This window comes from Bos mutus, chromosome 18, assembly GCF_027580195.1.
Source record: "Bos mutus isolate GX-2022 chromosome 18, NWIPB_WYAK_1.1, whole genome shotgun sequence".
NCBI lineage: Eukaryota > Metazoa > Chordata > Mammalia > Artiodactyla > Bovidae > Bos > Bos mutus.
The window spans coordinates 1,389,234-1,400,987 of NC_091634.1; the positions used below are offsets into that span (position 1 = coordinate 1,389,234).

Here is an 11,754-nt window from a genome sequence, read left to right on the forward strand (position 1 = left end):
GGGGAGCTGACTCGGGTTACTGTGAAACCTCCCAGGACACAGCTCATAAGGCAGGATGGTAAGCAGGACGGAAGGGACACACTGGGTCTGTTATGTCTGAACAGTTTGGTGAAAAGACTAGCAAAATACACATGATCTAGATAAAGAAAATGTCAATACTTTACTTGAAGACATTAAAGAGGAGCTAAACCAATGAGAGATTTAATGTAGGGGATGGTGAAATTGGAGAGAGACGGTCAAAAGGTACAAAATGCCACTTTTAAGATTAAGTAACCAAGGAATGTAATGCACAACTATAGATGACTATAGTTGACACTGCTGTATGATATAAAGAAGCACCATTAACAGAGTATTCCTAAGAGTTCTCATCACGAGAAAAATTTTTCCCTTTTATCTTTTCTTCTTTACTTTTTAACATACTGTCACCGTGCTTATTAAACTTATATTCAGAGTACATCATGCGAAATGCTGGGCTGGATGAAGCACAAGCTGGAATCAAGATTGCTGAGAGATATCAATAACCTCAGATACACGATGACACCACCCTTATGGCAGAAAGCAAAGAGGAACTGAAGAGTTTTTTGATGAAAGAGAAAGAGCAGACTGAAAAAGCTGACATAAAACTCAACATTAAAAAAACAAAGATCACGGTATCGGGTCCCATCACTGCACGGCAGATAGACAGGGTGATGATGGAAACAGTGACAGACTTTATTTTCTTGGGTTCCAAAATCACTGCAGATGGTGAGTGCAGCCATGCAATTAAAAGATGATTGCTCCTTGGAAGAAAAGCTATGACCAACCTAGAGAGCTTATTAAGAAGCAGAGACGTTACTTTACTGACAAAGGCCCAACTAGTTAAAGCTATGGTTTTTTCCAGTAGTCATGTATGGATGTGAGAGTTGGACCATAAAGAAAGCTGAGCCCCAAAGACTGGATGCTTTTGAACTGTGGTGTTGGAGAAGACTCTTGAGAGTCCCTTGGACTTCAAGGAGATCAAACCAGTCAGTCCTAAAGGAAATCAGTCCTGAATATACATTGGAAGGACTGATTCTGAAGCTGAAACTTCAATACGTTGGCCACCAGATGTGAAGAACTGACTCACTGGAAAAGACCCTGATGTTGGCAAAGTTTGAAGGCAGGAGGAGAAGGAGACAACAGAGGATGAGATGGTTGGATAGCATCACCGACTTGATGGACATGAGTCTGAGCATGCTCTGGGAGTTGGTGGTGGACAGGGAGGCCTGGCATGTTGCAGTCCATGGGGTTGCAAAGTCGGACTTGACTGAGCAACTGAACTGATCTGATACAGGAAGATGGATGTTAGCTTAACCAACTGGTAATCACTTCATAATGTATGTAAATCAAACCAGCATGCTCTGTGCCTTAAAACTTATACAGTGATGTATATCAATTGTTTCTCAATAAAACTGGAAAAAAATGAATCATATGAAGCTGACAATTCTACCCAGTGGATGTGTATATTCAATACAATTTCCAATAAAATACCAATTGGGTTATTGTGGAACTCAGTAGTTTTACCATGGGATTTGCATGAAAAATCAAAGATGCAAGAATAATGAGAATTAAAAAGATATCTACCTTAGCAGGTAACAAGATTCTAGACTTTAAGACACTGTGGTCCTGGAACAGAGAAGACACAGGCAATGGAAAAAGAACCGAGAGCCCGGGAAACACACACACGTGGAGCTCTGGGGAATGGAATGAAGGGAGAGCAGTTCACAGTAAAAGGAAAGGACATAGAGTAAATGGAGCTAGAAAAATGGGTGACGCTGGGAATGAGAACACCGTATTCCTATCTCACACTATCCTCAAATTCTACCTCACACCAGAAAGAGTTAAATGTCAGGTGCCAAGCTTAGAACATCTTATAATGAGGACATCTTTTTGATATTAGGGATGGAGCAGCACCTATAACTGATCAAAGTATCAGTAATGTACAAAAATTCCTAAAAACAAAAGGCAAACAAAGTTAACAGAACACCTGGCATTTTCCATGAACTGACATTTCAAAGAAGAAAATACAGCTGTTCGTCAGTATCCACAGGGGAATAACTGGTATCAGAAGACACTTCCTGCTCAACACCCAAATCCAAAGATGCTCAAGTCCTTTACATAAAATGGCAGTTTTTGCACATAACCTACACACATCCTCCTGTGTACTTTTAAATCGTCTCTAGAGTGCTTGTAATATCTAATACAATGTAAATGCTATGTAAATAATTGCCAGCACAAGGCAAACTCAAGTTTTGCTTTTTCGAGCTTTCTGGGATTTTCTTTTCCCCCAGTGTCTTCAATCCATGCTTGATGAATCCAGAGTCAGAACCTGCAGATGAGGAGGACAACTGTACAAATGGGCCGATAATTACATGATGAGAAGCTAAAGCTTGTGAACAATTAAGGAAATGCAAGGCAACCTCACCTAAGACACAATTTTGTCCGTTTGTTAAGCAAAAATAAACGTGCCTGAGAGCATGAAGGACAGAACAGGACACAGTCAGTGGAATCTAGAGAATTATAGATGGGCAGATCTCTTTTAGAAAACCACGGCAATTGTCACCTAAACTTGAAAGTTTGCACAGCTACAATCCAACAATTTTACTCCTAAAAATGACAAAAGACAGGCCTAATCGTGTGCAAGAGGACCAATACATACGAATGTTCCTGGTAGCACTGTTTATGAGAATGATGAAACGTAAAAAAGTAAATGCCCTAGAGAGTGGATAAATATGAAACAGGAATATTTTTTATTTGCTTCAAGTGCAGAAACTTGGGCACATTTTTATGTTAAGTAGACAAAGGATAAAGTTACTAAGGGGTTTCCCTGGTGGCTCAGAAGGTAAAGCATCTGCCTGCAATGTGGGAGACCCGGATTCGATCCCTGGGTCAGCAAGATCCCCTGGAGAAGGAAATGGCCACCCACTCCAGTATTCTTGCCTGGAAAATCCCATGGACAGAGGAGCCTGGCGGGCTACAGTCCATGGGGTCGCCAAGAGTCGGACACGACTGAGTGACTTCACTTGCACTTTCAAAGTTACTAAACAAGCACTAAATAAGAAATACTTTCCCTAAAAGGTGTAACCTAGACTCTGGTTCAAGAACTGGCCATGAAGTGTGCCAAGATCTCTTCCACCAGGTGAAAGGAAAACTACAGCCTGGGAACCTGAGTGCAGAAGGGCTGAGGACCAAGCAGGAGTTTACTGTGGAGCCCTGCTGACACCCCAGGGCCATGCGCTGAGACACCGGCACTGGGGAGGCAATCCCTGTCGGGAGGGCCGGACGCAGGGCTGCTGGGGGTGGGGCGAGGGTCTGGGGCGGCATGCAGTCTCCAGCCTGCGCGGAAGGCAGGACCACGTGCTCAGGTGTAGGAGGGGAGGAGTGAGCACTGGGATGGGTTCTCTGCCAGGCGTGCTCACTGGCTGCCTGAGATCCTCAGGTGGAGGTGTGTGGAGAGCAGGGGGCAGAGGCTGGGATGCCCCTCTGAGGGGCCACCGATGGCCCCACAAACGCTCACAGGCCAGCTGGGCCACGGACTGACTAGGAGTGGAAAGAGCACGCCTCTGCAGCAGCCCCAGCATCACATACGACGGCTCCAGTGCCCTCAGCAGCCCAGACGTGGGCACACAGGACAAACGTCACTGGGAGGCTTTACCCAACAGGAGGAGACGGGCGACAGGGGACAAGGGAGGGCTCCTCAGTGTCTGAAACGATAGTTTGGGAAAGGGGAAGCAGAGGAGTGCTGGAGAGGCGCTGGGCAGGGAAGACGTGAACCACACTGTTCATCGTGACTAACGGGACGTGGCGGTACCAGCAGCTCACCTCCCACGAGACACCGACTACGGCTCAGACCCTGTGCTGAGCAGTTTTATGTTCTACAACTGCACACCCCCAGCAACCCCAGGTCAGAGCGACTACCGTGACTGGCGCCTTCAGGAGCAGACCCCCCTCCCCAACCTCCTGCTCCTCTCCTGAGACAGAGGGCTCAGTCACAGCTCTCTGCCCACCCCTCAAGTGTGGCCAAGAGCCCAGTGCCTTCCAGTGGAGGGATCAGAGGGCTGCTGTTTATGGGAGTCAGAGTGGCGTCATCCCCCACTTCTCTGTTAGCTGCAGGGGTCAGGGCACCTGAAGTCACACACTGACGACAGAACGAACCCAGGGCCCCGAGCGGCCGCGTGCTGCAGGGCTCCCCGTGACCCACAGGGACCGGGTGCGAGTCAGAAACAGCGCCTCCACGTGCTTGAGCTCCGAGACGCCGGAGTCCCTCTGACACAGCAGCCAGGCTGTAACTCAGACGAACTTACGTGCAGACACAAGGAGATCCCAAATTTCACTGGGACCACAGAGCCGGTGGTCGGCAAGCAGGCCTGAAGCCCAGGACACATCTGAGCTCGTACACCGTTGACCTCGGCGAGGACAGAGGGACCTGGGGTCAAAGGGCTCCGTGGCTTCCAGACCACCAGAGGCCCGAACAAGACGCTTCCCAGGGAACCAGGGCCCGCGGCTTCCGGCAGGGTCTCTGCCCACAGCTTGGCTCCTACCTGCACAGGTGCTTCGGGAGAGGTCTCTCTTCATCGTCCACAGCTCCTGCCCGTGCTCCAGCCGGTAGATCAGCTCAGGTCTGGGGACAGGACACCCTGGGCATGGAGAAAAAAGGAAGACATGGGGGCTTCTGTGAAAACTGGGAAGACCTCTCAGTCTCGCGTGGGACTTCAGGATGTGGACCTCAGAATGAAGCTGCTCCCACCCACCGACATCTGGACTTGTGACCTGGGCAGCAAGGTTAGAAGCAGCACTCCTGGGACCTAGACTTCAGACAGCAGTGAGAGTTGTGTAGACAGCACCTGTGCCCTTTGACCTCCATCATGTAGAGCTCCAGGAGACCTGTTCAGTTGTAGCCAAGAGACCCAGAAAACATGACCCCTCCTTCCAGAGGCTGTTTCCTAATTAATACAAGTGAGTCTCAATCGTGTGAGCATCAAAACCTCCCGGGATGTCTGGTTCATATCCAACTGAAAGCTCATCTCTGCAGATAGGGCCTGGGCAGCAATAGATTAAAACCACCCCAGACTCTGGCATCAAGAAGGACCGAAAAGTCTGGTCTCCACCAACTGGCAGGTGAGCCACCAGGCACTCTGGAGAAGAGCACCCCAGTCCAGGATGGCTGAGAGAGGGGACTCGCCGGTGCCGTGTCCTGCAGCAGCCTGGGTCGCCCAGCAGGTCGCCTGCCTGTCAGGAAAGCTGCCCAAGACTCTAGACCAGGAAGAAGCAGAGCAGCAGACAATTGGGTTGCAAGCCACCAACCCGTGAGCCAGTCCCAGCCTTGTGCTTCTGACTGGTGAGGTAATAAAAAACTTCTTCCAGAGTGAAGACTGAGCCGATCTGCCACATGCAGCCACACACAGATGCAAGGGCAGGACAAGTGGGTTCCACAGGAAGTGGATGGCGGAGGCGCCAGGACTCGAAGATGATTTCCTCTGGCAGATCCAGGGTTCATCACTCATCACTAAGCAACTGTGCTCTCCTGTCTGCTCCGATCCCGGCACACGGCTCAGCCACCAGGAGTTACCCTCCCGACAACCTTAGGGCCTTCGCACGTGCTGACCCTCCTCCCTGGGTCTCCACTCAAATGTTGCCCCCTGAGAAGACTCTGCTGAACCCTGGAGAAGTCCAGGTGCTTAACCAACTCACCACACCACTATCAACTTTTAATCTTAATTATAAGTGAAAATTAATTTGTACAGGGTATAACCATATCACAGGAATTGTGCCAAGCTATTTAAATGCATTACATTATTTAAAATGGCAATAAACTGATGGAATAATTTAAAGAACTCACATATTTGAAACATAGACTCTTTTCAGTCAAAATAAGGTATGATGACCTCATTGATGTAAGTCTTTTTTTTAGATCCCAAGCAAAGTTCTGAAGTCTGATGCTGTGACAGGCCAAGTCTGCAAGGGCTGTTGAGTCCCTAGCTGCCACCTGATCTGAGAAGAGACTAATCTTGTTAGTTGGTCTCTCTGTGGTCAACATACCAAGTTTCTGGATTGGTGACCCAGGGGCAACCAGGTAACTGGTACTGCACCAGGCCAAGGTCCCCTCAAAGATGCAACTGTGATCAACTGAGCCAACATCACTGAAATCTGGGGGCAGGTGGGGAGAGGCACTCAACCCAGCTTACTCCAGACCGTACAAGCCCTGCCGTGGGTCTGGGCGCTCCTGAGGAACAGACGCCCAAAGGTCGCACCACTGCTGTCTGGAGGCACAAGCCCCAGCCCCTCCCTAGAAAGGGAAGCCGCCACTCACAGACTCACCACTTGGGACTGCTAGGAACCTACCAGGAAAACACCCAAGTAAAAAAAAAATGGTCAGGGATAGAAAGGTGACCAAAAAAAAATTTTTTTTTGGTTTGGAGGTAAAAAAGGAGTGGGGAGGAGGAGGAAGGGACTAATTATTATGCCATGCACCAGGGCCATGCCAGGGAGAGGCTGAGCTTCAAGGCCCAAGCCCCTCCCCGACAGGAGATAGACTAAAACTAAAAACCAGGGCTTTAAAAGAATAAAAGCCCAAAAGGAAAAAAGGGAGGGAGTGGTGGCACACACTTTAAACCTTATTTACCAAGCAAATGCCAGGTCTAGCAAACACAATACTGGTTCTAGACTGGTACTGATTCAAACATAGTAACAACAAAAGCCAAACCAAAAGCCCTAGATAACAAGAAGAGAGTAAAACATTTAACGAAATAACATACATGACTAAATTAGAACATAGTTAATAGTTGGACCCAACTGGAAATCCGAAATTTTTATACTAAAACTTACGTAGTAAATTATTATATATAAATAACATAACTGAATGTATTTAAAAAGTTTATATTACTGAAACATAACAAGGCACAGACTGGTTTGTCTGATCCTACAACACAAGTTTTTGAATTATTTTCAGAATTTGCTAAACTGCACCAACAGACAAAACCTCATGAACTTAATACTGTGGCTCAAATCATAGTTATACCCGGGAATCCCCCTAAACTGAAACACTGCACTCTGCCATCTTAAAAAGTAACTGAATACTAAAGAGGAAAAATGGGCATTTCTCACTTTAACTCTACAGCTTTGCCTGAACTTCCTATAGGCCAAGTAACCACTGTTCTAAAAGTACCCCACGTTGGGCACTGATGCTCTGACGTAATACATAATTAAGATGAATTTCTGGCACTTGTAAATTAATTGACTTGATAAAATGGGACCCCATACACCCGAGTGAAAATAATTATCCAGCCCAGCGTTAAGTTGAAAAGGAAATTTCAGGGAGCAAATCTTATATGTAAGACCTAATTCATCAAGGGGTGATGATCCCCACTGCTGCTCCATTTGACAGCCCAACTGTGTCTGTTCTTAAACCTGAAAAGACCCAGGGCCCCTCACTGTGAGTTACTGCAACCTGCATTCTGTGGTCCCACCCAGCTTTAGGGTTCCTGTCATGGACTGAACTGTGTCCCCCTAAGCTGAATGTGTTACCCCCTAGTCCCCAGTGTGATCCAATTTGGACTTAGGGCCTTAAAGAGGTAATGAAGGTGAAACGAGGTCATGGGGTAGGGCCCTGATCTGGTAGGACTGGTACCCTCTGAAGAGGAAGTCCCTCCAAGCCAGAGCAAAGGTCAGGTAAGGACTCCCAAGCAGGCGGTCAGCAAGAGATCCTCATCAGGAACTGAACTGGGCCGTCCAGCCTCCAGAAACTGTGAAAATAAAGCTATTTAACCACTGAGCTGACTAACAAGATCCACACAGGCCAAACCCAGCAGTATCAGAAGCCAGTAATTACTCGCCCTGACAGACTAGGCTAAGGTGCTCTGTTTGGTGTCTGTTTTGACGGCCTCACAGCCTTGGTCTGCCTTCACTCTGAAGGGAAACAGAACTCCTCTCCCAGGCTGCCAACACCCACACCCTTGGTAGCTGAGACCCCAGCTGCACCCCTTCTCTGCAGGAGCGCAGGCAACGTCACACCGACCACAGCCTCTCTAAGGAGACGCTGTCTGACACAGGACAGACAGTAGGCCAGCATCTGTTAGACCTCTGGGACTAATTTAGATAACATTCCCATTTAGTATGACTTTGGTGGCCATGTATTCCTCGTTTACAAATTTTACTTCATCTCCCTGATGCTGATTCTTATAAATCAGCCCACCATAAACAGGCCTCCCTCCAACAAAGGCCCTAAAATCTGCTCACAATACTGCTGGAAAGCCAGTCCCACTAGTGCCCTCAGAGACTCCTTCACTAAAGGGCTTTGACAACCTCTTCGCACACCTCCTGGAGTTTCTGAAGCATGGACCAGGGCCATGAGATGCCCAGACTGTGCCCTCAGCCTGCTGCGACGTGCTGTCCAGACCACCACGAGCCACACACAAGGCTCTCCTGACAACAAAGGCTCTCTCAGACCTGGACCTCTGACCTCCACACCCAGGTGCCCATCACGTTCTGGGTCATGAAAACAGCACAGCCCAAGCTCAGCACAGGATGGCACGGACCCTAGGCCCTCTGACACATTCCATTTGGAGGTGGCAGTGGCTTCTCCTGTCCTCAGCTCCTTGCCACATGCCGTGGTGCTGGAGGGGTCACCCCTCCCGATGGGCCTCGGCTACGCAGGGAGATTGAGTGAGTGATTGAGTGAGTGAACCGCTGTGGGAGTCCCTCAGTCTGCTGTCCATCATACACGATGCAACTTAGTAGAATGCTGCGGCTTTCTACCCTGTAGCCAGGATGTCCCAGTGAAAAATGGGACCTAAGAAACACTGTGCCGCCTATTCAGGGAGTCATCTTAGTACCAGAAGCCCTGATCAGCCAACAGCTTCACGTTCATTATCAACTGTTGGGCCACCGCTTCAAAACTACCTCCTTCAGGGTAAAGAACCTCTTGTCTCACAAGTATCACAAAAATAAGCCAAAGTCACACATCCCTACATTTATAAAGGTGACCACGCAAGCCTTGCCAGGACGCTCCTGAGTCCCTCTGGAGTGACAGACATTACTGACAGTGACCAAGATACACATTTCACTTCACAAACTACACAATGCTGGGCTCTGGTGAGAGGCATTCAACTGAGCTTCGCGGCCCCAAATAGCTGGTTTAACTAGAGAGTAATAATTTCCTTCAACAACTCCTTTTCAAATTCTAGTCTGACAAATAAATCCCCAAATAAGCCTCTATCTCTCCGCTTAGCCTTAATTCAAGGTTCCTTGGCCTACTTACAACACACCAACTTCAAAAACGTCCCACTGCCCTTTGCTACGCTGAAGGGGAACGTGGCTTCCCTCTATGCACACCAAGACTGGCTCTCCAGGAGGCCACTCACACTGCCCTCCCTGTGGTTATGCACGGAGCTTGCCATCATCCCACGAGGCCGGAGGTGAGACTGAGGGAGCACACGCTCCGGGGCACACTAACCAGGGACTGTCCTGGAGCCTGGGCAGCTGCTCATCTGATGTGGGATCCATCTGGCCTGAACTCCAAAACAAAACAAACAAACCAAACCTTGAACAAGAGCCCTATGCCACTCTGAGAACTGCTATTCTGATACTGGTCTGGGTACTTTCAACGGTTTATAACTCAGAGACCTGAACCCTCCTAGGAAGCCACTGTTTCAAACAAACAAGCAAATACCGAGGTGGTCATCAAGTCGAGTGCGTACCCACTTGCAAAGGTTACCTTGTCCCACGCCCCATCATTGAGATGACGTCATCAGGGACACTAAAACTCTCACTCAAGTGGATACCTATGAACTGCCTCTCCTAGGACACAAATCAGATCTGGGAGCTTTTGGCTTTCTACTAGGGATTCTATCATACACAATCATGTTCCTGAGCTGCTGTCTACGATCCTGGTAAATTCCTCAACCTGCCAAAGGGGAGACCTGGTAGAGGATGCTACTATCTGTGACATTTTAAGAACGAATGGAGATTATGGCTTCCCTCACGAGGCACTTGTTTCCTATAATCAACCTTCTAAATCTCTGGAGAGCGGCACCCACTTCCCAAAGGTGCCTCCCCACTACCCACTCCAGCTTTCCGCCTGGAAGGTGCGGAGAAGAGGGCCGCAAAAAAAGCCGAAATGCCCAAGAACACCCACCAGGAAAACAGAACAGCACCTCAGAGGCCGGAGGCAAAGATGTCAAGCATGTGCGGAAACAGCAAGACGCCAGTGACCAAGACGTCAGAGACCGGAGCAGTAAGCACAGGGAGAGCTTGCGGGGGGCGGGTGGAGGGATCAAGGCTGAATAGTGGGCTATTTTGTTTAATTGTTATAAAATATCTAAATATGTCAAGCTTTTCCTGATTTTGTTCAACCTCCTCTCACTAACGCAGAACATAATCCCAGGTCTCTAAGAACAGGCCTGTCTCACCAAAGCCCTGGGTTTATAGCCCTCCCTTTCCTCAAACTGAGCAGCCTGAGGGGACCGTCCCCGAGCTGCTGTTTCTCCACCGTGGCTCTCCATTCCGTGCAGACTGGGTCATCCTCAGCTGAACGGGGCTGTTGTGTCCACCCTCTGGTGCTGAGGAGCATCTCTGGACTCATCACCAGACCCCGGGACCACTCACTCCCACATGTGACGGGCAGATGCAGCTGCTGCTTGATGTCTCCTGGGCACAAAACCGCCACATGCTGAGACACACTCCTCTCCCAGCTTCTCCTTCTTGGACCAGCAGATGATCCCGGCCGAGACTGAGTGAACATGAGACACCTGTGAAGGTGCAGGAGGACAGAGAAGCCCCCTGACTGAGACCCTGCGGCTAGAAAGGACCTGCTGGCACTGAAGGCAAAGGCCTCCTGGGGCCCCGGCTGCCTCACCCTCTTCCTGGAGAACAGCTTGTCACCCATATCCTGTGCACTCGGGTATAGGGGACGCTTGGGAACCGGTCTCATTCGGTCCGCTCCCTCTCTGGAATGTGAAACAGGAACTCAGACAGAGGCTGGTCTGTGCTGGGCCCTGGGCTGAGAGGCTCAGGTGGTCACTTCCGCCTCACGGACACCCCCACCCCCACCCAGAGCCCTGCAGCAGAGAAAGAGCAACAATATAAACACACGAAGAAGTAGAAACAAGGCATCTGGAGCCTTGGAGAGCAGGGATTGGGCTGGTCACTCCTGTCAAACTTGCTGGGGTGCACAAGCCATTCTGAAAAGACAGGGACGTGAGCAAAGCCAGAGAAAGAAGCCAGGACGGAAGACCCAGAAGCCAGGGTAGAATCCTGGTTCTCCTATTCCAGTCCCATGTGGCCCGACTGGAAATGCTGCCTTTGGGCTCTGCAGAACATTCATTTCCTTCCACCACTTTCTAAGAGCCAAAGGAGTCTTTCTTGCCCAAAGTGGCACTAAGATAGCAGGCAGGAAGAGATGAATCTCAAACATGAGTGAAGCTGTAGGGCAGGTAGGCTTCTGGATCAGCTCAGCATGGAGCTAGAGTGTGCCTGCAGGGAAGTGGCAGGTGCCCTGCATGGCTGAGTGAGAGGCCTTACCCAAAGACATCAGGAGCCTGCACGTCTCCAGCATCACCTCCCGGTACAGGGTCCTCTGAGCCGGGTCCAGATGCCCCCACTCCTCCTGGGTGAAAGTCACAGCCACATCATCAAAGGTCACAGACACCTGTCAAGCAGAGGTAGCAGAGCTCATTTCTAAAAGGCTGGTAAAGGTGCAGAGAGATCAAGACCCTAATCATGGAGCATCTCCTGAGGGCA

The 11,754-nt window shown here is 49.4% G+C and overlaps 1 protein-coding gene across 4 annotated transcripts in view; it reads right to left on the reverse strand.

The window, feature by feature from the left end:
* The window catches only part of LOC102276725 (zinc finger protein 805), a 64,354-nt gene that overhangs the window by 50,391 nt on the left and 2,209 nt on the right, over nucleotides 1–11,754 (reverse strand). Inside the window, exons 2-3 of one of the 4 annotated variants that reach the window (XM_070387007.1) lie at nucleotides 11,536–11,620; nucleotides 4,560–4,655 (exon numbers count right to left, since the gene is read on the reverse strand). In XM_070387007.1, the coding sequence (XP_070243108.1) occupies nucleotides 4,560–4,655; nucleotides 11,536–11,620 (181 nt within the window). Of the gene's footprint in view, nucleotides 1–4,559; nucleotides 4,656–11,535; nucleotides 11,663–11,754 lie in introns of all 4 variants that reach the window. The other 3 variants (XM_070387005.1, XM_070387009.1, XM_070387010.1) reach the window with 3 other exon arrangements.